Source organism: Eriocheir sinensis, unplaced genomic scaffold (assembly GCF_024679095.1).
Source record: "Eriocheir sinensis breed Jianghai 21 unplaced genomic scaffold, ASM2467909v1 Scaffold383, whole genome shotgun sequence".
NCBI classification, from domain to species: domain Eukaryota; kingdom Metazoa; phylum Arthropoda; class Malacostraca; order Decapoda; family Varunidae; genus Eriocheir; species Eriocheir sinensis.
Genome location: NW_026111702.1, coordinates 250,001 through 277,417, shown reverse-complemented (window position 1 = coordinate 277,417; position 27,417 = coordinate 250,001). Strand labels below are relative to the sequence as shown.

The following is a 27,417-nucleotide window of genomic DNA, read 5'->3' as shown; positions in this document are numbered from 1 at the left end:
AGTGAGTTTTGGGAGACTTGCTCATCAGGGAGGCCACACGCTACGCGACTTCCCTTCCCCTATCAAGATGAATTTATGTATGTTTGTCACTGCAACTTCCCGTTTTCTATGAACTCTTCGGAGAGGATGGGCCTTCCCTTTTCCTGTTACCCACTCAGGAGAGAGACAAAATAGCCCAGAAGAGGATGCCCACCACATTGTCACCACATGTACTGCCCGAAATCCACTTCACTATATCTCCCCACTACCTATACGTGTCAGGAAACGCACAAGAAATTAATCCAGACCAGGAAAGGGTTTTACTGCCGGGAATCGAACCGGCGACCAGCGAGATGAAAAAGTCACTCCTTAACCAGTCGGCCAAAGAGGTACCCCACTCGCAGAGTGAATTTTGGGAGAGTTCCCCATCAGGCGGGTCACGCACTACACGTGGGCGTGCAAATGGAGAGCAAATAAAAAAAAAAGAAAGAGAGGAAACAGAAAGAATAAGGAGAGGCAGAGGAAATAAATGGAGGAAATGAGGAGAGGAAATGATGCATTAGGGGGAGGAGGAAGAAAACGGGTTAGGAATAACCAAAGAACTCGACAAAGAGGAAGGGAAATAATAGGCAGGAAAGAAGGAGGGTATGGAGAAAGGAGGGACGGAGCTAACATGAGAGTAAGGTAGGGAAAACGTGAAGAAAGAATGAAGGAGTGAGGGAGGCTAGTAGGAGAGGGGGAAGAAGGATATATGGGAAAATATAATGAAAAATAAATAGACCAGGAACAAACGTAGGAGTGTGGAAGGTAGGAAGGTAATGGCAAATGATTGGAGATGAAAGCAGTGGGCGAGAAAGGGAAGGGCGAATTCAGGAAGACCAAAAACCCGAAAAATCAAACTTAAAACAAGTTGTTTTTTACCAGTTGGTGGACTTGTAAATCTCCCTCCCACTTCTCCCTTCTCTTACCTCCCCCCTATCTGCCCTCCCTCCCTACGTGCCTCTCTCTCCTCTCCTCTTCCTCCCTCCCTCCGTGCCATCTGCTCTCCTCTCCTCTCCTCTCCCTCCCTCTCTCCCTCCCGCTGCGTCAATCTCAAACACTAGACATATAGAACAATAAAACGGTAATGATCTTGAGTAGTTACTATAACGGCAGGTTGCTTAAGTAATAATACATTCTTAATACTATTGCTATGTTCTATAACTATTTTCATAATTATTATTATCATTCATTGATCAATGGAATAATTGTGAAACACATGTCAAGTTCTCAAACACTAAAATATTCATATCTACACACCTACTATAAATAGAGAGACATGTTGTTAGCTGAGAAACAGGTCTAAAAAAAAAGTATTAAAAATGTTGGTAAGAAAATATCAAAATCTACGTTGTACAAGTTGTATGTCTGGCCTTAAGCTTTTGTCCAGATATCCATATGTTCACACCATTCTCCTTTAAAAGGATGTCAACAACATATTAAATAAATCAGTATCTTTTATGAAGAGAAGGGTTGTTTTTAATATAGTGGTTCTGTAATCTAAATTCTTTAAAAAATTGAAAGACCTATATGTATGATGTGTTGGCAGAAGTTTCTTACAGTTTTCTGCGGTAATATGACTTCTTGCATTGAAGTTTATAAATGGATGAATGATTTTAATAAGAGTGATATCAATAAGATTCTGATGGTAAGATAGCCGTGTAGGACACGTAATAATGGGCTTAAATTGGATAAATTCATATTCAACAAGGACATAGGCAAGAATTTTTTGGTTTACCAACAGAGTGGTGGACGAGAGGAACATGCTAATTGTGAGTGCCAATACGATAGATACAAGTAAAGAAAAGATAAATTCATGGACAGTGAGTTTAGGTGGGGTTAGATTCTTAGGAGCTGCCTTGTATAGCCCCACCGGCCCCTTGCAGACTCCTTACGTTCTTATGTTCTTATGTTCCTGTTATGAAGGCAGACCCTGCCGAAATGGGCGTAAACCACTCCCGGTGAGGTAAATAAAGGAGGCGATAGGGTGCTGCACGCCTATCAATGACCATCCCAAGTACTCACTTTCCATATTCTTATTGTCCCATTAACACCAGGGAGCAGTTCAGCATGCTCCCTAAAGACTTTCATACCTTAAACATAAAACTACATACAGGCATCTCTCTCTCTCTCTCTCTCTCTCTCTCTCTCTCTCTCTCTCTCTCTCTCTCTCTCTCTCTCTCTCTCTCTCTCTCTCTCTCTCTCTCTCTCTCTCTCTCGCTATCTTCTTCACTAATGCTGTCGTTCGAGATTGGAACAGATTACCACCATCAGTGGTGCAGTGTAACTCGATTGCATCGTTTAAGAATAATCTTGACCGCTATCTCCATCTCCATGTTCAATAGGTCAGTTTCAACGTCATGGTGGCCGTATAACAACTGTCACTTAGGTTTAGGACAGACCACCTAGTTTGGGACTTAGGGCCTGTGTGGTCTGGTTATCTATGTAATTCTATGTAATGTTTTCTGTCTCTCTCTCTCTCTCTCTCTCTCTCTCTCTCTCTCTCTCTCTCTCTCTCTCTCTCTCTCTCTCTCTCACACACACACACACACACACACACACACACACACACACACACACACACACACACACACACACCATTTTCTCAAAATTTATCTAAATTTTATTATGGGATTCAATACTACTGCCTCGGAGTCCCCATATGGGAGGGAACCTTAAATGATCACAGGTCGGACCCCACTTTTTATAGTATTTACCTTAAGATGTGTCTTTGACACTTCTTCTAACTTTCTCTTCATCAACTGCTGCAATATTCGCGGTCTTCGCTCTAATATCCATTCTGTAAAATACCACCTCTCCTACTCTAAACCTTACCTTCTCTCCCTCACCGCAACGCTGGTTTTTTGAGACTACTTACAGGAATCCCTATTAATTTCCTCTTAGTATCCCTATCCAAAATTTCAGTGAAAAGATGGATGCTGCGTCTATACAGGCAACAATATCACTTGTTTTCGTGCTCACAACCTTGATTCCTCAAAATTTTCCACTATCATGTGAAGACTTAATTGTCATTCTCTTACTAGATACATATGTGCTGTTTACCTTTTACCTAACTCTACTAACTATGTAAATACTTTGGCTACTTCAATTCCAAAATGGAGCACATCTTGACTCACTCTCCCTACCCTGAAATCTCCATTTTAGGTTTCAATCTTCACCACCAGCTTTGGCTTTTATTCTTTTTAAATGATCAACCTGGTGAACAAACCAACATCTTGGCTTTCTCTATTGATGTAGAGCTGTTTGTTCAGCACCCTACATGTATCCCTGCCTGCCTTATTAAGCTGGCGTCACACTGCAAATTTCTGCCAACATGTTGCTCGTTTTTGTTGGTGATAATCGCCAACCAACAATGCTGTGCATCACACTGTGACACTGAACACTGTTATGTTGACGCCGCGCTACAGCAGCAACAAACACCACGCCAGCATCTCTCCAGCCACTTTACCATGAATCGGAAGGATATTGAGGATTTAGAAGATTGTGCTGCTGCATTGCACACAATGAAGCATGTGCTACGACTGCAGAAACGCCAGAAGAGGCACTGGGGGCGTCCATGGCTAGTTTGTTTGTACCTCGCGCCAGGCACAGACCCCACTCCACCCCGGGCGGGGGGCTGGGGCCGGGGTTGCCAGATTCTTTTTACGATAAGTAGCCTGCTCACACATAAGTAGTCTATTCGCACATCAAAAAGTAGCGGATCTCAACATGAAGTAGCCCAATACATTTCAGAATTACTCAAAATTTAAATAGCAAGTAATGGATTAAAAAGTTAAGTAGCGTATAGCGTTCATAAGTCGCCCAATCCGCTACTTTTCACCCAATCTGGCAACCCCATGGCCGGGCTGCGGTGACCCACCATACAGTCAGTTGAGTGTTATAAATAGCTTTACACAGTGGACAAATAAATCACAAACGCATACTTGCACATATACGTCGGTTTTTGGAGTTTTACCGTTGACAATTTGAGTAAATATGTACGATGATTGATTTTCAATTTACATTTACAGCTTATAGCACGAATGTCATTTGACCCCGTTTCCTCCCAATCAGTCTAACGTCACATCTGTTGTCCATTCCCCCCGACCCGCTAGATCTTGTTGGTTGTTGTTCGTTTTGCCCAACAGACAACAAAAACGACCAACATGTTGGGCGAAATCTGTCCTGTGTGACGCCAGCTTTAGAGAGGTCCAACACACTAAACCTCTTCCTAACCCCTAATCATTCAGCTGATTCTGTTTAAGTGGTCTCTCCGCTGGGCTCATCCAATAACAACCATATTTCAGCATTCTATCTTATCCCTTTTGTACAACCTATGGACCCATCGAGGAATTGATCCTTCTAGAATCATGCTGGGATCACACATCCGCGATTTCGCTCTGCGACGGTTGGCGATTTTGAAAATTTTCGAAATCGGCATATACGCTCGACATCGTAGCGACGTCCCTGCGATTAATCGCAATAGTCGCGCGGTAAAGTTCGCACGACTTGCGGGTGCCGGCCCGTCGCGCGAACATTTTGAAATTTTCAAAAAGTTCGCAGAAAGTCTGCGATATTGGCCAAATCGCACTATTATTCGCACGGTTAAGCGAGAGACCATCGCAATATGCGCTCGCATACCATCGTCAAACGCAAGGGGTCGTGGTGTATGCGAGCGTATATGCGAGCGACTTTGTACATCGTGCGTATGGCAGCGACGCTGCTTCGGGAAGCGAGATGGCAGCGAGAGAGCGGGAGGGTATGAAAAACCGTTGGCGTCTTGGCGAGCGACCGCTCGCTCGCACTCAATATTGTCCTGCTACACGCCGCTACCCTGCCCGCCTGCAAAATAATAGCCTAATAATCATGAATTTTTAATAATAGCATATTATTCCTAACTGCTAAATAATAGCTTAGTGTTCATGAATGGAAAATAATAGAATAGTATTCCTAAATGCAAAATAATACCCTAGTGTTCATAAATGCAAAATAATAGATTAGTATTCCTAAAAGCAAAATAGTACCCTAGTGTTCATAAATGCAAAATGATAGAATAGTATTCTTAACTGCTAAATAATAGCCTAGTATTCATGAATACAAAATAATAGAATAGCATTCCTAAATGCAAAATAATAGCCTGGTTTAACAAAATGCTAAATTATAAGCTACTGTACACAGTAAAATTATTAGCTAGAGTACACAGTAACATTATAATGTATTTCTCTTGACTACTTCATTAGCTTGTTAGCAAGTTATTACAGATTGTAAAACTCTTTCCACTTACAATTTATTACAGAAGTTGTAGATACGGTATAGCATGCAGAAAACCTTACACCATACGAATAACATCCGATATTCCTGAAAACAACTTACTTCGTTCCCAGGAGATCACGACCCCCAGGTTAAGAACTGCTGAATTAGAAGCAAGAAACAATAAAGCAATATCAGGGACAGCAAGGGTGGGTAGCACGGGCTACTGCTTACTTGAAGCACTGGGTGTTCGTTACTAACCGACTATCAAATTTGAGTCGACACAAGCAACTGGCGTTGCCAAATGGGGATTATTTTACCATATTGAAAACCTATAAGGTTGATCAGCCGAAATAATAACCTTAGCGTTAGAGCGTCGGGATATGCAGGATGTGTGTGTGTGTGTGTGTGTGTGTGTGTATATATATATATATATATATATATATATATATATATATATATATATATATATATATATATATATATATATATATATATATATATATATATATATATATATATATATATATATATATATATATATATATATATATATATATATATATATATATATATATATGTGTGACCCTCCTGTGTGTGCCCTTTGCATTACTGAGGTGATTGTCTCTGGAACGGAGGCAGACATTCGACGTATTTTCTCTACTCCTCATGCAGAAAAACTCGGTTCAGTCATACTTGTTCTCGTGCTATACAAGATAAAAAAGCAGCTCACAAAAAGATACTTGAGCCTTCGAAATCCTGCTAATCATGGCCTTGGCATTTCTGCCCGGAATCACACCAATTCGACTTTTCGACTAACCAAAGGTTTCATCATTAATAGAAAATGCCAAAATGGTGTTGTTTTCATTTTCTGACATTTGTGGCACTCAAGGGGTTATCGGAAAGTGAAAAATTGATAAAAAAAAAAAGTATTTGCATAAGACGTGAGATTTTCAGGATATGTTTAAAATATGATTTCCTTCATTGTGTATGCAAAGAAATGTTTTACATGCATGACACCATGACGTCATGCAGATAAATTTATTTAAAATGCTCTACCGGCCTTATTATTTGTCATTAAGTAACGAATTGATGCATGGGAATATGAATATGTTATCTGAATCGACGTAGAGATTGTTTTTTTGCAAAATTCCCCATACGTCATGAACTGTCTCGGGTGCATGACGTAGCATGTCATGACGTCACGCCAATATGCCGATTTTGCACATTTACTTCCTCCTATAAAAAAAAAAAAAAAATATATATATATATATATATATATATATATATATATATATATATATATATATATATATATATATATAATGTTCACTTTTTTTAAGTAAAAAAAACGTCTCTACGTAAAGATACTTCAAAGTTAAGAAATCCCTGTATCAGCCATTCCTTCTTTCACGATTTGGATTATTTTTACGTATGTTATTGATGAACACATAATAATGCATCATAACAGTCATGTAAATATTTCAAAGTTTACTACTAATTATTGCGAGGTATTCATCATGGGGTGGCGTTGTCAGACACCTGGAATTTTCTAGTTTTGCGCCTTTGCATGTAAATTGACTGTACCTCACTGCCGGGGATAATCAGAATATCACTTCACTGGAAAGGGGTTTATTTCTACATTTATTTATCCCCTCATTATCAATAAACACACCAAGTGCAGTTATTCGCAAACTGATTTTTTAATTAAATAAAAATTCAATTTAAAAATCAAAATTAAAACATATTTACTTGAACCTAGGTGTGTGTATTGATAATGAGGGAACAAATAAATGTAGCGACAATTTTTTTAAAGTGAATATATACATATTACAAGGAAGTAAATGAGCTAAATTGGCATGTAATAAATATTGAAATAATTATATAACTGTTATGGTGCATTATCACTATATGTTCATCAGTAACACATAGTGATAATGCACATATGTAAAAATAATCCAAATCTGGAAAGAAAGAATGACTGATACAGGGCTTTCCAAACTTTGAAATGCCATTACTCGAAAACATGATTTTTTAAGAAAAAATATTTAAAAAAAATCGAAAATATTTTTTTTTTTTACGACAAAGGAGACAGCTCAAGAGCACACACACAAAATAGAAACAATAATAAAAAAAAAAGCCCGCTACTCGCTGCTCCTATAAAAATAATCAAAAGAGGTGGCCGAAAGAGAGGTCAGTTTCGGGAGGAGAAGTGTCCTGATACCCTCCTCTTGAAAGAGTTCGTCGTTGGCAGGAGGAAATACAGATGAAGGAAGATTGTTCCAGAGTTTACCAGCGTGAGGGATGAAAGAATGAAGATGCTGGTTAACTCTTGCATAAGGGGTTTGGACAGTATAGGGATGAGCATGAGTAAAAAGGCGTGTGCAGCGTGGCCACGGGAGGGGGGGAGGCATGCAGTTAGCAAGTTCAGAAGAGCAGTCAGCGTGAAAATAGCGATAGAAGATAGAAAGAGAGGCAACATCGCGACGGAATTTTAGAGGTAGAAGACTATCTGTAGGAGGAGGAAAGCTGATGAGACGAAGAGCCTTAGATTCCACTCTGTCTTACGTAAGATGTATACTCCATACGAGGGCGGACAAGGCCCCTGTATATGGATAGCAACTGTGCGGGGGAGAACTGGTGGAGACGATACAGAACGCCCAACCTCGAGGAAGCTGATTTAGCGAGAGAGGAGATATGAAGTTTCCAGTTGAGATTTTGAGTTAGGGATAAACCGAGGATATTTAGTGTTGAAGAAAGTGACAGGTGAGTGTTGTCGAAGAATAGGGGATAGGTGTTTGGAAGATTGTGTCGAGTTGATAGGTGGAGAAATTGAGTTTTTAAGGCATTGAAGGACACAAGGTTCCTTCTGCCCCAAACGGAAATGATAGCAAGGTCTGAGGTTAAGCGTTCTGCAGCTACCAGTCTGGAGTCGTGTACTTCCTGTTGGGATGGCCTTCTTTTGAAAGAAGTTGAGTAATGCAGAGTGGAGTCGTCGCCGTTTGAGTGGACAGGACAGTTTGTTATGGAAAGAAAATCATTGATGAATAACAGGAAGAGAGTGGGTGATAGGACATAACCCTGTGGAACACCACTGTTGATAGGTTTAGGGAAGAACAGTGACCGTCTACCACCGCAGAGATAGAACGGCCGGAAAGGAAACTGGAGATAAAGGAACAGAGAGAGGGATAGAATCCGAAAGAGGGCAGTTTAGAGAGCAAAGACTTGTGCCAGACTTTATCGAAAGCTTTCGATATGTCTAGCGCAACTGAGAAAGTTTCACCGAAACAGCTGAGAGGATTTTTTTTACCACAAATGAGACAGCTCAATGGCACAAAAAAGGAAACAATAATAAAAAATAAGCCCGCTACTCGCTGCTCCCAAAAAAAGAATCAAAAGAGGTGGCCGAAAAAAAGGTCAATTTCGAAAGGAGAGGTGTCCTGATACCCTCTTCCTGAAAGAGTTGAAGTCGTAGGCAGGAAGAAATACAGGTGAAGGGAGATTGTTCCAGAGTTTACCAGCGTGAGGGATGAAAGAGTGAAGATGCTGGTTAACTCTTGCATAAGGGGTTTGGACAGTATAGGGATGAGCATGAGTAGAAAGTCGTGTGCAGCGGGGCCGCGGGAGGGGGGGAGGCATGCCGTTAGCAAGTTGAGAAGAGCAGTCAGCGTAGAAATATCGATAGAAGATAGAAAAAGAGGCAACATCGCGACGGAATTTAAGAGGTAGAAGACTATCAGTAAGAGGAGGGGAGATGATGAGACGAAGAGCCTTTGACTCCACTCTATCCAAAAGAGCTGTGTGAGTGGAGCCCCCCAATACGTAAGACGCATATTCCATACGAGGGCGGACAAGGCCCCTGTATATGGATAGCAACTGCGTGGGGGAGAAGAACTGGCGGAGGCGATACAGAACGCCCAGCCTCGAGGAAGCTGATTTAGCGAGAGAGGAGATGTGAAGTTTCCAGTTGAGATTTTGAGTTAAGGATAGACCGAGGATGTTTAGTGTTGGAGATGTTGACAGCTGAGTGTTGTCAAAGAATAGGGGACAGGTGTTTGGAGGATTGTGTCGATTTAATAGGTGGATAAATTGAGTTTTTGAGGCATAGAAGGACACAAGGTTCCTTCTGCCCAGTCGGACTGATAGCAAAGTCTTAGGTTAAGCGTTCTGCAGCCTCCAGTCTGGAGTCGTGTACCACCTGATGGGATGGCCTTCTATTCAAAGAAGTTGAATAATGCAGAGTGGAGTCGTCGGCGTATGAGTAGACAAGACAGTTTGTTATGGAAAGAAGATCATTGATGAATAACAGGAAGAGTGGGTGATAGGACAAAGCCCTGTGGAACACCACTGTTGATAGGTTTAGGGGAAGAACAGTGACCATCTACCACCGCAAAGATAGAACGGCCGGAAAGGAAACTGGAGATAAAGGAACAGAGAGAGGGATAGAATCCGAAAGAGGGCAGTTTAGAAAGCAAAGACTGGTGCCAGACTCTGTCGAAGCCTTTCGATATGTATAGCGCAACAGAGAAAGTTTCACCGAAACGGATAAGAGAGGATGACCAGGACTCAGTTAAGAGAGCAAGAAGATCGCCAGTAGAACGCCCTTTGCGGAACCCATACTGGCGATCAGATAGAAGGTTAGAAGTGGAAAGGTGCTTTTGAATCTTCCTGTTAAGAATTAATTAAAAAGCTTTAGATAGACAGGAAATTAAAGGTGGTAGTTTGAGGGATTGGAATGGTCACCCTTCTTAGGCACAGGCTGTACAAAGGCATACTTCCAGCAGGAAGGAAAGGTAGATGTTGATAGGCAGAGACGAAAGAGTTTGAGCAGGCAGGGTGTCAGCACGGAAGCACAGTTTTTAAGAACAATAGGAGGCACTCCATCAGTTTCATAAATCTTCTGAGAGTTGAGGCCAGAGAGGGCACAGAAGACATCATTCTTAAGAATCTTAATAACAGGCATGAAAGAGTCAGAGGGGGGATGAGTATGAGGAATATGTCCAGAATAGTCCAGGGTGGAGTTCTTGCAGAAAGTTTGAGCAAAGAGTTCAGTCTTACAGATAGATGAGACGCCAGTACTCCCGTCAAGGTTAAGGAGAGGAGGGAAAGAGGAAGAAGTGAAATTGACGGAGATATTTTTTTGGCTAGGTGCCAGAAGTCACGGGAAGAATTAAAAGAAGCAAGGTGTTGACATTTTCTATTGATGAAAGAGGTTTTGGTAAGTCGGAGAATAGATTTGGCACGATGCCGGGCTGAAATGTAAAGTTCATGGTTAGAAGGATATGTGAAGGCTCTGGAACATTTTGTGAGCTGCCTCTCCATCTTTAATAGCACGAGAACGAGCATGATTAAACCAAGGCTTTTTAGCATGAGGAGTAGAGAAAGAACGTGGAATGTATGCCTCCATTCCAGAGACAATCACCTCTGTGATGTGCTGGGCACACACGCTGGGCTCTCTCCTGGAACCAGTAATCATTCCACGGGAAATCGGAAAAGTACATCCTCAAGTCGTCTCACCAAGCTGAGGCAAAATGCCAGAAGCATCGCCTCTTCGGTGGGTCCAGAGGATGAACAGGAGCTATAGGACAGGATACAGAAATAAGGTTGTGATCGGAGGGGCCCAACGAAGAGAACAATTTGACAGAGTAGCAGAAGGATTAGAGGTAAGGAAGAGGTCTAGAATGTTGGGCCGGTCTCCAAAACGGTTGGAAATACGTGTAGGGCGCTGAACCAACTGCTATAGATCGTTGAGGAGAGAAAAGTTGTAGGCTTGTTCACCAGGCTGGTCAGTGAAAGAGGATGAAAGCCAAAGCTGGTGGTGAACATTGAAATCTCCCAAGATGGAGATTTCAGCGAAGGGAGAGTGAGTCAAAATGTGCTCCACTTTAGAGTTCAAATAGTCAAAGAATTTTACATACTTAGTAGAGTTAGGTGAGAGATAAACAGCACAGATGTATTTAGTAATAGAATGACGGTGAAGTCTTAGCCAGATGGTGGAAAATTCAGAAGAGTCAAGGTCTTGCGCACGAGAGCAAGTAATGTCGTTGCTCACGTAGGCGCAACATCCAGCTTTGGATTGAAATTTAGGATAGAGATAGTAGGAGGGAGCAGAGTAGAGATTGCTGTCAGTAGCATCAGAAACCTGTGTTTCGGTGAGGAAGAGAAGGTGAGGTTTAGAGGAGGAGAGATGGTGTTCCACTGAATGGAAATTAGAACTAAGACCGCGAATGTTGCAGAAATTGATAAAGAGGAGGTTCGAGGAGTTATCAGGACACCTCTCAATTCGGCAGCCGGAAGGAGAGTCCTCCCTGGGTGAGTTTATGTTCCCCCCCCCCCCCAGGCGGGGACTCCGAGGCAGTGTTACTGTGCGCCATTTTGAATTTTGAATTTTGGGAAAAGGTGTGTATGTTGTGTGAATGTAGTGTGGTGTAGAGAGAGAGAGAGAGGATCTGTCTTTAGAGAGCATGCTGAGCTACTCTCTGGTGTTGATGAGACAAAAGGGAAACGGTTAGTGAGGACATGGGAAGGATCTTTGAAGGGCTTCAGCACCCTCCTCGTTTCCCATATATCCTCACCGGGAGTAGCTCACGCCCGTTCGGTAGGTGTCTTCCTGACACGATCAAATGCTGTTGGCAAATGTGGATGTTCTAAACACTGGGGATGTGTTGATATGTCATTATACTTAGTCTTACGTGTGAAGCGTCCCTATTAGGGTGACAGGCGGGAGTCCAAAAGGCTAAGCGATCCCGTAGTCATGTGCTGCGTCTAGCAACACATATCTTCGGTCCCTTATTCAGGCAAGGATGGGTTCCTTCCCAGGGCGTGGATAAACCAATCGGCTAGTCTGTATGACCACGATCCAAGTGGCCAGCACTGTGTAGGGTGGTGGCTGCGTATACTCTTGTGTTACCTCTGGGGCTATTAGGATTAAAGGCCAAAAGATCACACACCCCAGTAGGGCTTCAGGGTGGGTGTGGGTGTGGGAGAGCGATTTTTTTCTTCATATGTTAGTGCAGGCCCATTTGGATGCGTAATGCAGCGCACTCAACCACCCCGTGCTGTATACCTCTTTTCCTCTTTCTGATTGATCTTTCTGTCAATTTGACGCCCCAGACCTTGAGAACGGGTTGATGCGCCTTTAACCCTAATCCTCCCACATGTTTGCTGTATGCGGCATACCGGTAAAGCTGGGAGACGGGAGTCCTGGCGGTTGAGCGCTGACATGGTCGTGTGCTGCGGCTACCAACACACCTCTTTGGTCCCTTATTTAAGATGGGTGACATATCTTGGATCGGAGAGGTTAATCAGTCTGCGTGACCATGAGCCAAACGTCCACCACTGTGTCAAGTGGTGGCTGTGTATACTATTTTGCCACCTTTGGAGCTTTTAGGCGTATAGTTCAACCGATCAGTCTCACTTTATAGTGCTCTGTGGAAGAGGGGGGTTGGTCATCCCCATCTGGAAAGGGAAAGGAGAACGACAGGACTGCAACAACTACCGTGTTATTTCACTGCTCAGTGTGCCAGGCAAAGTGCTTGCCCATCTACTGCTGATGCGAATTTGCAGCCAGTTGCTGAAGCTACAAAAACCTAAACAGTCAGGGTTCACGCCTGGTAAGTCAACAACTATCCGTATCCTAGCGCTTCGTGTATTGGTGGAGCCCTGACCTGAATTTCGACAAGTGATGCTTGCAGTCAATGTCGATCTCAAGAAGACATTTGACTCAGTGCATCCCAAGGTACTCTGGGATCTTCTGCGACTCCGTCGGATTCCTGCAAGGAATACTGGTTTGCTGACTGGCCTGTATTCTGGGACAGAGAGTGCTGTGAAGTGTGTGGGGGGGAGGGGTTGTTCAGCTTCTTTCCCGTGAATGCGGGAGTGAAGCAGGGGTGTGTCCTTGTCCCATCACTTTTCAACACTTGTATGGACTGGGTACTAGGCAGAGGTGTGGACCAGAGTCATTGCGGATCATCCATTCGATATACCAGGGTCACTGACCTTGTTTTTGCCGATGAGTCTCATCGAGAAGTCTTACGGAGGATTGGCTTGGCCCACGGTGTTATGGACTCGCTCAACACGAGTATATGGCGTTGTAAATACCTGTGCAGAAGGACTATTGATGGATTTAGGGGAAGAACAGTGACCGTCTACCACAGCAGAGATAGAACGGCCGGAAATTAAACTGAAGATAAAGAAACAAAGAAAAGGATAGAATCCGAAAGAGGGCAGTTTAGAAAGCAAAAAGTTGCGCCAGACTCTATCGAAAGCTTGCGATATGTCTAGTGCAACTGAGAAAGTTTCACTGTAACGGCTAAGAGAGGATGACCAAGAGTCAGTTGAGAGAGCAAGAAGATCGCCAGTAGAACGTCCCTTGCGGAACACATACTGGCGATCAGATAGAAGGTCAGAAGTGGAAAGGTGCTTTTGAATCTTCCGGTTAAGGGGGGAGTTGCAAAATTTTAAATCCTATGTTGAATTCTTTATGTTCTAAGCGTATCTCCTCCCTTATTTACGTGGCCGATTTCTTTTATTCCAAAAGCATTTTAATCAAGAAGGATGGGGAAGTAACGCTTGCTATTAGTACGTTTAATAAAATAGTATTATAAAAAAGTCCGATGAAATAATAAAAAAATAATTTGACAAATAAATATTTTTTTTCAAAAATCAAAATCAACTTCAAACAATAGTTCCGATAGCAAACCCTATTCCTGACACATATTTTCATAAGCTGCAGTATGAGATATGTGTATAACAAGAAGTGTAACGGAGGAGATATTTTTTTAAAGTGCAAAATCATAGTTTTGAGATATCGAGCGATGAAGTTGAAATATTTTTTTTGTATTTTACCTATTCCAACTAGGGACTTGAAATCCACAGGATACATACATCAGGATATGAAGAAATAAGCAGACATGGTTTCCTTAACTTAATTTCATTGGATGTGTACACAAGCTACTTTGTTTACCTATTGTTGCGTCTTTTTTACGGGGTCACAAATGCATGTACTCGAATTTGACCATATTTCAAAGTAAAAACCAGCGATCTACTGTGGTAAATCAATAAGATATAATTCACAAGACATCTGAGGGTGATATATAGACTGTTTTGTTGGATTTATGAAAAAAAATAATACATAAATTGATTTTTCACGGTTAATACGAAAATATATTACTGACTGCTAAAATTTCCCATTTTCTTGACTAGTGCTATGAGAGAACTTCCCAGAATTCTATAAGCCAAAAATATATATAAAAAAAGATTTATTTCAGGCCGACCATTTACAACCCACCCTTAAGGGGGGGTAGGGGGGGGTAAGTAGCGGGGTTTTTTTCTCAATATTTTTCTTTGCGCCCTTGAACTGTCTCCTTTGCTGTATAAAAATTTAAAAAAAAGATTGATTCAAAAGCGTTAGATAGACAGGAAGTTAAAGCTATAGGGCGGTAGTTTGAGGGATTGTAACGGTCACCCTTCTTAGGCACAGGCTGTATGAAGGCGTACTCCCAGCAGGAAAGAAAGGTAGATATTGACAGGCAGAGGCAAAAGAGTTTGACCAAGCAGGCTGTCAGCACGGAAGCACAGTTTATAAGGACAATAGGAGACACTCCGTCAGGTCCATAAGCCTTCTGAGAGTCGAGGCCAGAGAGGGCATAGAAAACATCATTCTTAAAAATCTTAATAACAGGCATAAAGGAGTCAGAGGCGGGATGAGTAGGATGAATATGCCCAGAATTGTCCAAAGTGGAGTTTTTACAGAAAGATTAAGAGAAGAGTTCAGATTTAGAGATAGATGAGACGGCGGTGCTGCCGTCAGGGGTAAAGAGAGGAACATATGAAGAAGTGAAATTGGAGGAGATATTTTTGGCTAGGTGCCAGGAGTCTCTGAAAGAATTAGAAAAAGCAAGGTTTTTGACATTTTCTATTGATGAAAGAGCTTTTGGTAAGTCGAAGAATAGATTTGGCACGATTCCAGGCAGATATGTAAAGATAATGGTTATCAGGAGTGCGAAGGCTCTGGTGCCTTTTTGTTAGCTGCCTCTCTATCTTTGACAGCACGAGAACAAGCGTGATTAATTAAACCAAGGCTTTTTTCCATGAGGAGTAGAGAAAGTAAGTGGAATGTATTCCTCCATTCCAGAGACCTCTGTGATGCGCTGGGCACACTAAGAGGGGTCTCGTTTCTGGAAGCAGTAATCATTCCACGGGAAATCAGAAAAGTATATCTTCAGGTCGTCCCACCTGAAGCAAAATGCCAGAAGCATCGCCTCCTCGGTGGGTCCAGAGGGTGTACAGGAGCGATATGACAGGATACAGAAATAAGATTGTGATCGGAGGAGCCCAACGGAGAGAACAGTTTGACAGAGTAAGCAGAAGGGTTAGAAATAAGGAAGAGGTCTAGTATGTTGGGCCTGTCTCCAAGACGGTCGGGAATACGTGTAGGATGCTGAACCAACTGATCTAGGTTATTGAGGAGAGGAAAGTTGTAGGCTTCCCGCTTGTTCACCAGGCTGGTCAGTGAAAGAGGATGAAAGCCAAAGCTGGTGCTGAACATTGAAATCTCATAGGATGGAGATTTCAGCGAAGGGAGAGTGGGTTAAGATGTGCTCCATTTTAGAGTTCAAGTAGTCAAAGAATTTTACATAGTTAGTAGGGCTAGGTGAGAGATAAACAGCAACGCCTCAAAAACACAGTTTCACCACTTATCCACTCGACACAATCTTCCAAACAACTATCCCCTATTCTTTGACAACACCCAGCTATCACCTTCCTCAACACTAAACATCCTCGGTCTATCCTTAACTCAAAATCTCAACTGGAAACTTCATATCTCATCTCTTACTAAATCAGCTTCCTCGAGGCTGGGCGTTCTGTACCGTCTCCGCCAGTTCTTCTCCCCTGCACAGTTGCTGTCCATATACAGGGGCCTTGTCCGCCCTCGTATGGAGTATGCATCTCATGTGTGGGGGGGCTCCACTCACACAGCTCTTCTGGACAGAGTGGAGGCTAAGGCTCTTCGTCTCATCAGCTCTCCTCCTCATACTGATAGTCTTCTACCTCTTAAATTCCGCCGCAATGTTGCCTCTCTTTCTATCTTCTATCGATATTTCCACGCTGACTGCTCTTCTGAACTTGCTAACTGCATGCCTCCCCCCTCCCGCGGCCCCGCTGCACTCGACTTTCTACTCATGCTCATCCCTATACTGTCCAAACCCCTTATGCAAGAGTTAACCAGCATCTTCACTCTTTCATCCCTCACGCTGGTAAACTCTGGAACAATCTTCCTTCATCTGTATTTCCTCCTGCCTACGACTTGAACTCTTTCAAGAGGAGGGTATCAGGACACCTCTCCTCCTGTATTTGATCCTCCTTTCGGCCACCTCTTTTGCTTTACTTTAGGAGCAGCGAGTAGCGGTTTTTTTTTTTTATTATTGTTTTCTTTTTTTGTTGCCCTTGAGCTGCCTCCTTTGTTGTAAAAAAAAAAAAAAAAAATGTACTTAGTAATAGAATGACAATGAAGTCTTAGCCAGATGGTGGAAAATTCTGAAGAGTCAAGGTCGTGGGCACGGGTACAAGTGATGTCGTTGCGTGGTTGGAAGCCTCTGACGTCCTTATGAAGCGCTCTGGGAGTTTATGCTCTTTGACTAGTTTCTAACTAATCCTACCCCAGTTTTGAGGATCTTCATCAACGAACGCCGGCCGAAAGATCTTCCCGATGCAGTGAGACTTGCCGACGACTGGTCGTCTGCCGCAACGCATACCCGAAAGCTTCCTCTCCCAGTTCTCGAGACTCTACTAAAGCTGTTACGCCAACGAAATCTTCAAATCTTCAGAGTCCACCAAGTCCGGCTCAGCAACACTGAAGTCCGCGCTGCCCGAAGAATCCCCGCAACTTCAAAGATGGCGATCCTGCTACCCCATCACACAAGATAGGCTTTCGCCTTATTGACAAAAGTGTCCCGAAGTTTTCAGTTTCGGGTATTGTTAATGAATTTTGGAGCTACAACATCATCAGGGATACTGGTTGCCCCTATGTAATTGTCTCTGAAGACTTGCTACCGAATGTAAATGTTGAGAGTTGTCCGAAGGCCTCTCTTGCAGACTGCCTAGGACGAGTGGACAAGTTTCCCGTGGTGAGGTGCTACTTACGCTGTCCATACTTCACCGGTTGGACTAAGGTGGTACGAGCTCCTATCAAGTTTGTGGGGTCCCTCATCGGAAACGTCCCTGGGGCAAGGGATCCCCATGACCCTGAGTCTCCTCAAGCACCATCTGATTATTCCGAAGCACCCCCCCTCATCACAGTTGCAGCGAGGGACTTCTACTTCTCGTGTTCCGACGTCCCCTGGAGCCAAGCAGGTACACGCAGCCACCGCCCGTACTGGTAGGTTGAAGAGGCTTCATCCGCTTGTTCTTCCGGAACTCTACCTCCTTCAGTAACCCCTCAAGACTTCTCTCAGCTTCAAGCCTCGTGTGCCTCCTTAGCAGCGATACGTCCGAAAGCACCTTCTGGACAAGTCGACAAAGCTAGAAATGGGTCATCCTTAAGTACCTGTACCTCAACGGGCTTCTCTACAGGAAGTCCCTCACCTCCCAGCTTTCCAACAAGGTAGGCTAACATTGTCTAGTTGTGCCCAGTGTTTCCCGTCAGATCATCCTCTCCGCGGCCCGTGAGAATCCCTTGGCCGGACATTTCTCTCGTCGTAAGATGGAGATGAAGATCTTTGAACATTTCTTCTGGCCAGAAATAGGAGCAGACATACGTGCTTACTGTCGTGCCTGTGATAAGTGCCAACGGATGTCGGGGAGAGGTCGGGTACGTCCTGTCTCCCTTCAACCCTTACCTGTCGTTACAGAACCCATTCCCCGAGTCGCCATCGACCTCGTTGGACCCTTGTCTCCACCAGCTACGGAAGGACCTCTTGTCAGCCCCGTTTCCATAGTGGAGGAGCCATCACCTGACGCCAGCTCCACTGAACTTCCCATTGATGAACCACTTATGGACTACCGGGATGTATTCTCCACCCCACCTAGCTGTACGTCAACGATTCAGCAGGACATCGTCCGGGTATTGAAATGGGCCATGGGTCTACAGACCTACAGGTACCGGGTCGTCCATATGGCAGGGAAGGATAATGTGTGGCCAGATTTATTGAGTAGACTTCCTGCATAACTCACTCCTGTGTCTCCTCGCCAGTTTCCTCCCTGTTTTAGTTTATTGGCTTATGTTCTATTCTTTTCCATTTGCTAGTTGTTTGAATCTACCTGGAGTAGATTCTTGTATGGGAGCCTGTGTGAGGGCATCTACCAACTGAGTGGTGAACGACCAGAGCACTCTTGCTGCTCGTTCGCATGATGCCATTCAACTACCGAGGTGCAGCGAAGAACCTGCTACACTCCTGCTGCTCGTTTGCCTGTAGCCGTTCGACGCCTCGCTCGACCGAACCACCGAGGCTTCTCAACCCGCTGTGGGAGGCGACTTGGTGGGCGCCCAGCGCCTTCATCTTCAGACAGCAGCTGGGCCTCAGCTCTGCTTCTCACTCGAGTTACCTAAGAACTGTGGGCTTGTTCTGGGTGCCCTTACCTCGCTCCTCTCCACGCCCGGACTCCCGTTACTGCCGTAACCCTGACGCCCCTTCTCATCCTACGCCTCCCACGTCTACCATTGCCACTCCGAGGACGGGACGCCAGAAGAGGAAGAAGCCGTGCAAAGGACCATTGCTGTGTCCTGAGTGATAAAGCATTCGTGTTGGAGACTTCAGTGTTTTGTGAGGCTGTTATGGGTTGATTATTTTCTTCAAAGTAAATTGGTGTCTAACCATTTATCTTGTTTGTTATCCCTTCCGATTGCAGCATCCAACTCTGGAACCTTGACACCCCACCCAACTCGGACCTATCTTGACCCTATGTCGGACACCACCATTGGCACCCTAACATCATATTATGGGAAAGCTATCCGAAATTATGTTGGAACGTCCTATGCAGACATGAAGAAAGAGATCCTGGCCACATTCCACCACATCTTCAGCACCAAAGCCCATCCACGTCATGGACTTTGCCCCCAAGGATTGGAGTCATGATGCTATTACCAACGTGCCATTGCAGGTGGAGAGGAGAGAGAAAAGATCAAGTTCAAGCAGTCATCCTTGGTCATCAATCTGGATGCAGAGAGTGAGAAGAAAGTGAAAGCAGTCTACGAATCACAGTCAACTAAGGAAATAGTAGAACGATGCATTCGGGGGCTCACTCAAAATACAAATGAAAGTTTCCATTCCAAGATATGGAAGGGAGCTCAAAAGACCAAGTTTGCTGGGGCATCAAGACTGCAGCTTGTATACCAAACAACAATTTTTGATCACAATTTTGGGTATCAACAGGCAAATCTGCTGAAAGACCTGAAGTTAGGCTCTGCAACCCTCGAACACTCCCTAACGATGCAGGAAGATCAGCGACAGTTAATGATCCAGAGGAAGAAAAAAGAATGTGAAAAAAAAACATAGAAAAGTGAAAAAAATATGCCCATGGAGCATTTAACTAATAACCTGGCGAAAAAGAGTAGTGTTGGCAACTATACCACCCTAAAATAATACCCTGCCTGTGGTGAAGCAGGTCTCATAAATGCCTCGAGCTGGGGATTTTATACTTCGGGCTCGATACCTCGAATCAGAGTTGATGTAAGGGGAATTCTAATGAATCTGTTAGTTTGCCACCATGGGGCACGGTGGTCGGGTCTCTTGTTAATTAAAGCCTATACACTACGAAGGCTCTCTCTGCATTCCTCACTACAATTTAATTAACAAGAGACCCCATCAGTCTTGAGATGGACAAATTACTTCGTCCTGAACGCTTCAACGGATCGTGGCGGTCTTTCCAGCCTTGCCGTATCCACAAGCTAGGTAACTGTGTACTGCAGGCGGGAGAAGCCCTGGGAGGTTACAGGACGACCCTGGGAAGTAAGAGAGGCGGCGTGTGGCTGGATTCAGGATTTCTTCGTGGACGGTGAGGACCACGTGAGCATCTCCAAGCAGGGTGTGTGGCTTCTGCTTCGCCTATCTACAGCTAAGTACACTTCTTGCCTAGGATAGTTTAAGCCACTTAGCTAGGTAGCTGTGTGCCTGGAATTAATTAATTATTCCTTATTTTCCAGCGAGTTTTACTTCTTACTTTAAATAAACTTAAGAGCATGTTCATCTGGTCTTTGCTTACCCTCTGTAGTGTGATTGGTCAAAAATAAGTGACTTAAATAGGGCTGTGAGTCTGAGAACTCAATTTTCAGATACTTTATTTTATATTTTTTTCATTGCTGAGAATTTTACGAGATCTTCAGAAGTCCAGACCTTTTCAAGAACCCCACAGCAAGCTTTAATGTGATTCGAGTCGGGGGTTGCGCGGGTTGAATGCTCCAAGAGACACGGTGGAGCTGCTGGTGTTATCGCCTTCGCGTCTTTTGGTTTTCGAAGAGCCACTTGGCCACAGAGCAGCCTCCCGAAACGGGCTACTCCAACAGGGTTTAAGTGGATGCCATCAGCAAGGAACAAGTCCGAATCGTAGCAAAAACTGTTCCACAAGTTAGCAAACTGGACGTTTTCTTGTGCGCAAAAGGACTGAAGTCTGTTGTTCGTGCTGAAGGCCTTACTGTAAAAGCTAGATTCGGCACCGACCCTAGGGAGTCTTCCTGAAATTATGATGTTACTGGCATCCGTTTTTCGTTTAAACTGCTTGATCATGCGGCGGTATTTATCAAGCAGTCCCTCAGAACGGGCTGTTTTTACGTCATTTGTCCCCGCATTACGGTCTGCATTACTCGTGACATCATCGCACGCTGCAGTGATGTCGTCCAGTCTGGCACCTGGATATCAGTAACGTTTTCTCCGGCCGTTTGATAAACGAGATGCGGCCGTTTAGTGAACGAAAGGAGGAGGAGGAGGAGGAGGAAGGAATATGTTTGTAGCGGCAGCCTAGGCCGCTACAGCGAAAACCAAACATTTCTGTTTGTATGTTTTCGAGGCAGCATACGTTGTAGCTGGTACAACGCCGTTTGGATCCGCTAAGGCCGCCTTGTAGGTTAAAAGACACAACTAATAACCAGTGGTGACTCCATTGGAGAGGAATTTTATTTTTGGGCATATGAATGTTTTTACATATGGTAAATAATATTTACAGAGGTTGATATACATTATTATATACACGGTTGATGATTTGGTGTTATTATCTATGTTGGTGAGTTTGTTATAATATACGTGATGATTTGGTACATGTTTATGATGTAGTGACCCACGACTCGATGAAATATGGAGGATGAGATAGGTGTGTGTGTAAAAGAAGGCGGAAGAGAAAGAGGACGTGGTGAGTCAAAGGGCAGACTAAAGAGATGAATGTAGAGAAAACGGAGAGATTTAGAGGGTCACTACATAACTCCCCCCCTAGTGACGAGGTAGGAGGAACGTTACGTGTTTTTTCTTGTGGGACTGAAGTTTGTATGTAATCACTGGACTGGGGGACACTGACACGGTGTTGGTGGGTAAAGGATCTGGCTGCAGGAGGTACGCGGGCTTGACCCGGTCGATGGCGATGACATCGGATTTGCCGTGGCGGTCAATGGTGACGTTCTTCCGCGTCCTCCTGGTGACAGCGAACGGGCCATCATATGGCTGTTGTAGGGGCTTCTTTACGGCGTCCACCCGTACGAACACGTGTGTGCAGGTGTCGAGGTCCTGGCTCACGAACGTCTTGGAGGGTGATGTACGTGGCGGCACTGGTTGGAGTCTCTGCATGGCGCTCTTGAGGTTCCTGGCGTAGTCCTGTATGTCGCAGGGAGGGCCAGGAGTGGGCGAGAGAACCTCTCCTGGAAGGCGGGACAGCTTCGGGCCAGCGTGTGAACCTGTCAACGCAGGTGAGGAGGTACTTGTAGCCGTTGGAGTGTGGAAGTGGGCCGACGAGGTCGACGTGGACGTGTTCGAGTCTGGAGGATCGGGGCGTGAACGCTGCTGGAGGCGAGACGGTGTGGCGCGTCACCTTGGAAGCCTGGCACTGGACGCAGGTGCGGGTCCAGTCTCTGACGTCCTTGTTGATCCCCGTCCATATGAAGCGTGAGGACATCATCCGTTGTGACGCTCGGATCCCGGGGTGAGAGAGGTCGTGCAGCTGGCGGAAGAGTGGGTACCGGTGGTTCTTCGGCAGGTAGGGCCGGATGGTGGCGGTAGATGCGTCAGCGTACAGGTGCACGTTGGTCCCGGGGAACTCGACTCGCCTCATCGACAAAGCGGGGTTATCCCTCAATTGCTGCAGCTCGGCGTCGTCGACTTGGTCTGCAGCAATGGCGGCATAATCGATGAGGGAGGAGGATGTTGCAGAGATGTTACGGGAGAGAGCGTCGGCGGGGATGTTGTCTTCGCCTTTGACGTACCGGATGTCTGTCGTGAACTGAGAGATGAAGTCGATGCGCAGCTGCCTGGGAGAGTAGGTGGACTTGTTGTTGATGAAGGTTGTGGCAAGAGGCTTGTGGTCGGTGTATATGTGAAATTCCCGGCCTTCGACGAAGTATCTGAAGCGCTTGACAGCCTTGTAGATGGCGAGAAGTTCTCTGTCGAAGGCGCTGTACTTCTTCTCGGCGTTGTTGAGTTTCTGTGAGAAGAATGCAATGGGTCTCCAGGCTCCGTTTACATGCTGCTGCAAGACTCCACCAACGCCGGTGTCTGAGGCATCCGTGGAGATTGAAGTAGTGGCGTCTGGAGTAGGGAAGCTGAGTGTGGTAACAGCCTTCAGTGCCTCCTTGGCTTTGAGAAAGGCGTCGTCAGCTTGGAGAGTCCAGGCGAGTGTGACGGACTGGCCTCTCTTGCAGGGCTTGATCATGGAGTAGAGTGGCTGAAAGATGAGCGCGCAGCGTGGAATGAAGCGGTTGTAGTAGCTGATCATCCCGAGGAACTGCTTGAGCTGGCGCTGAGTTGTCGGCTTCGGGAACTGTTGAATGGCGTCGCAGCGGGAAGGGATGGGAGTGATGCCTGAAGGAGAGACGGTGTGGCCGAGGAAGTCGACGGAGGTAACACCAAACTCTGACTTCTCAACGCTTATCTGGATGCCATAGTCCTGAAGACGGGTGAAAACTTGCTCCAGATGTTGGCGGTGTGTGTCGGCGTCAGGACTGGCGATGAGGACGTCGTCGATGTAGGCGAAGCAGAATGTCAGTCCTCGCAGCACTTCGTCCATAAACCTCTGGAAAGTTTGGGCAGAGTTCTTGAGTCCAAAGGGCATCCGTACGTACTCGTACAAGCCGAAAGGTGTAACGATGGCTGTCTTCGGGATGTCTGCTGGGTTGACTGGGATCTGGTGGAAGGCTTTGATGAGGTCGATCCTGGAGAAGATGGTGGAGCCAGCAAGCTGTGAGGAGAACTCCTGAATATTCGGCACCGGATAGCGATCCATGACGGTGCGCGAGTTGAGGGCTCTGTAGTCGCCGCATGGTCGTATGTCGCCGTTCTTCTTGGGCACGACGTGGAGGGCAGACGACCAGTTGCTTGAGCTGGGGCGGATAACACCTTGGCACATCAGCGACTCGAATTCGGCCTTGGCTTGTTGGTAGCGTTCTGGAGCTAAGCGGCGAGCCTTGGCGTATGTTGGTGGTCCGGTCGTCTCGATGTGGTGTGTGACGTGGTGCTTCACAGGCTTGTTCGCTGTGTGGGGCTGCGTCAGCGTCGGGAAGGACTTGAGGAGAGACGCGAACCGGTTGCCTGCGCTGATGGTGGAGATGTGGGTGCTTTCGCCTGCTGCTGCTCTCGTTCTGGTGAAGACGGATGTTAAGGGATCCAGGAGCTTGCGACTTTTGAGGTCGATCAGGAGATTGAAGTGAGACAGGAAATCGGCGCCCAGGATAGGTTGTGAAACTGTTGCCACGTAGAAGATCCACTCGAACGACCTGCGAAGGTTGAGGTTGAGCTGGAGCGTCTGTTTCTTGAAAACAGGGATCCCCGTGCCGTTAGCAGCGTAGAGGCGAGCGATGGTTGGTAAGGACCTCTGGCTTGGTGCGGCGGGGAGGACGCTGACCTCGGCTCCAGTGTCGATGAGGAAGTTGGTGCGGGAGAGTGGGTCGAAGATGTGGAACAGCTTCGAGGTGTGTTGGCGGACGCTGTGAGCTGTTAGTCCACGCCCGGGCTGTTGTGACGAACCCTGGAAGCCGCAGGGAGATGTGCACTGCCTGGCATCCTCGCCGAACCTCCTGTGGTAGTAGCAGACGCCGGAGCTATGTGAGGGGCTACTACTGGAGGTGGAGTGGCGGCGGGGTGACGAGGAGTGGTGGTGCGGTGACGAGGAGTGGCTGTGTGGTGACGAGGAGTGGCTGCGTTGGCTCCTGATGTCCTCCCTGAGTGTGTTGACCTCTGTTCGTAGCTTAGTGATAAGAGCCGTGAGTTGGTGGGTCAGACTGTCGCTGGTGACGGTGGGGGCATGGAGGCTGGCCACGCCCTGCGCAGCGTCGTCGTCAGACATCGTGGAGGGGCACGTTAGGGCAGGGTCGGTGTCGGTTGTGGGGGCCATGACCGCGTGTAGAGGCGCTGGCAGTGTAGCCAGGGGCCGCGGCGGCTGGAGGCCGAGAGTCGCGTCAGGCATCCCGGAGGTGTAACGGAGCACAGCACTAAGCGGTAAACTACGTCGGGGAAGCACTGACTACCGACGGGGAGCACTGCCGGGAGGGGCGTCACTACACACACACTCACTCACTTATGGCTTGTTACATGCCATGGGTGTCACTGCACAATCACGCACTCGCTCGCTGTTTGAAACAGAGTGATGGTGGGTAGGGGCGGAACGGCACTAGTGTTGTTGTCGGGGCGTCACTGCACATGCATGCACACGTGGCACGACACTGAGCACTGCTGGGTGTAGGGGCGACGCTGCACTCGATGTCCGCGGAGCAGGTAGAGGCGCTGATGGTAGTCGGGGGCCACTACGGCGGGGGTGCCGCCTCAGGAACACCAACGGTAGGGTCGATGCTGCGGAAGTAGAAAGGCGCCGACGGGGGAAGCCGGAGACCGCACGGCAGAAGGCTGGTGTGCTGGGCTGGCGAAGGAGGGAGACAGCCGTGGGAGGTGTGTGCGGCGGGTAGAGGCTGATGCACGGAGGTGAGTTACCCGTAGGAGCGGGTGGCTGGGCTGGGTGGGGCGAGGTACAGCGGGGTGAGGGAGCTGTAGGGGCGGCGTCGGAATGGCTGGCAGGGCTGGGCAGGGAGTGGCGAGGTACCACGGCGAGTAAGGCGACACATGCGTGGGGGGTGGGCTGCTGGCTGAATCCTTGAGGGAGGCCGAGGCGAGGTGGCGCGGGCGAGGGCAGGAACCGGCCGGCGGCAGGAGAGGTCACGTTGGGAGGGCCGGAGGCGGAGCGCGACCTGCTGCGGGCCGGTGGATCCTCCGGGGGCGGTAGCTTGGGCCGCGACGGAGCGGACGAAGCATGGCCAGCAGCGACAGCAGCAAATACCCGAGGTGTACCTCGTAATTCAGGTCCGAAGGTCACCAATTGTAGCGGCAGCCTAGGCCGCTACAGCGAAAACCAAACATTTCTGTTTGTATGTTTTCGAGGCAGCATACGTTGTAGCTGGTACAACGCCGTTTGGATCCGCTAAGGCCGCCTTGTAGGTTAAAAGACACAACTAATAACCAGTGGTGACTCCATTGGAGAGGAATTTTATTTTTGGGCATAATTATGAATGTTTTTACATATGGTAAATAATATTTACAGAGGTTGATATACATTATTATATACACGGTTGATGATTTGGTGTTATTATCTATGTTGGTGAGTTTGTTATAATATACGTGATGATTTGGTACATGTTTATGATGTAGTGACCCACGACTCGATGAAATAAGGAGGATGAGATAGGTGTGTGTGTAATAGAAGGCGGAAGAGAAAGAGGACGTGGTGAGTCAAAGGGCAGACTAAAGAGATGAATGTAGAGAAAACGGAGAGATTTAGAGGGTCACTACATGTTGCTTAGTGGAGAAGAAGAGAATACCAAAAACGGTGAGGGAGGGAGGGGAGACGAGGAGGAAGAGGAAAAGGAGGAGGAGGAGGAGGAGGAGGAGGAAACATGGAAACATGGACTAGCAGGCAGCAGAAAGCCTGTTGGCTCATTACTAGGCTGCCTGCGTTCAGTGATTTAATCAATCCGTTTGCCACAGGAGTGGCTTGCAGGGAAGGATTAAAGCACTTGTGTACCTACTCTTAGGAACGTTCAGTTCACACCCGTTGCAGCAAAGTGGCGATCAATGCGTTTCTTGAAGGAGTTGATGGTCTCTTCGCTAACCACTTCTGCAGGAAGGCTGTTCCAGTGGCGAACAACTCTATTCGAGAAATAACTCCTGCCGATGTCGGTATTGCATCGCTTTGCTTGAATTGTTTTTCCGTTGTTTCTTGTTCTCAGGTTAGTTTGTAGCGTGAAGAGTTTGGAGTGATCAACGTTGCTGAGCTTGTTCAGGTACTTAAAGACTTGTATCATGTCTCCCCGCAGTCGTCTCTTTTCCAACGTGAAGAGGTTGAGTCGCTCGAGTCGTTCTTCATAGGGTTTCGTCCTCAGTGATGGTATCATCCTCGTGGCGCGGCGCTGTACTCTCTCAAGTAATTCAATGTCTTTCCTGTAATTAGGAGACCAGAATTGCACGGCGTATTCTAGGTGGGGCCTTACCAGCGAATTATACAAGGATAACATAACTCCCGGCGTCTTGTATTCGAAGTTCCTCGATATGAACCCAAGCATTGTATTGGCTTTCTTACAGGCGGACTTGCAGTGTTTTGTTTGTTTCAAGTTACTGCTGATGGTGACCCCGAGGTCTCTTTCCTCTTGCACAACATGTAGTGGTTCGCCACCCATGTGGTATATGTGGTTGCTGTTTCTGGATACGATATGCATTACTTTACATTTGGTAGTGTTGAAGGACATCTGCCATTTTTCTGACCAACGAGTGATCTGGTCCAGGTCTCTCTGGATAATTTCGCAGTCTGCCGTCGTGAGGGCCTTCCCACCCACCTTTGTGTCGTCGGCAAATTTTGAAAGATTGGATTTTAATCCTAGTTCTAGGTCGTTGATATATATGATGAAAAGTATGGGTCCCAGCACTGACCCCTGTGGCACTCCACTTGTGACCGGGAGCCACTCGGAGGCCTGTC

General features: G+C 46.3%; 1 protein-coding gene across 1 annotated transcript in view; it reads left to right on the top strand.

Annotated features, from left to right (window-relative positions):
• Positions 1-332: 332 nt before the first annotated feature.
• The window catches only part of LOC126992007 (uncharacterized), an 87,395-nt gene continuing 60,310 nt past the window's right edge, over positions 333-27,417 (top strand). The window contains exons 1-5 of the mRNA XM_050850676.1: positions 333-429; positions 17,365-17,622; positions 18,171-18,299; positions 19,369-19,468; positions 20,177-20,273. Of these exons, the coding sequence (XP_050706633.1) occupies positions 333-429; positions 17,365-17,622; positions 18,171-18,299; positions 19,369-19,468; positions 20,177-20,273 (681 nt within the window). The remainder of the gene's footprint in view (positions 430-17,364; positions 17,623-18,170; positions 18,300-19,368; positions 19,469-20,176; positions 20,274-27,417) is intronic.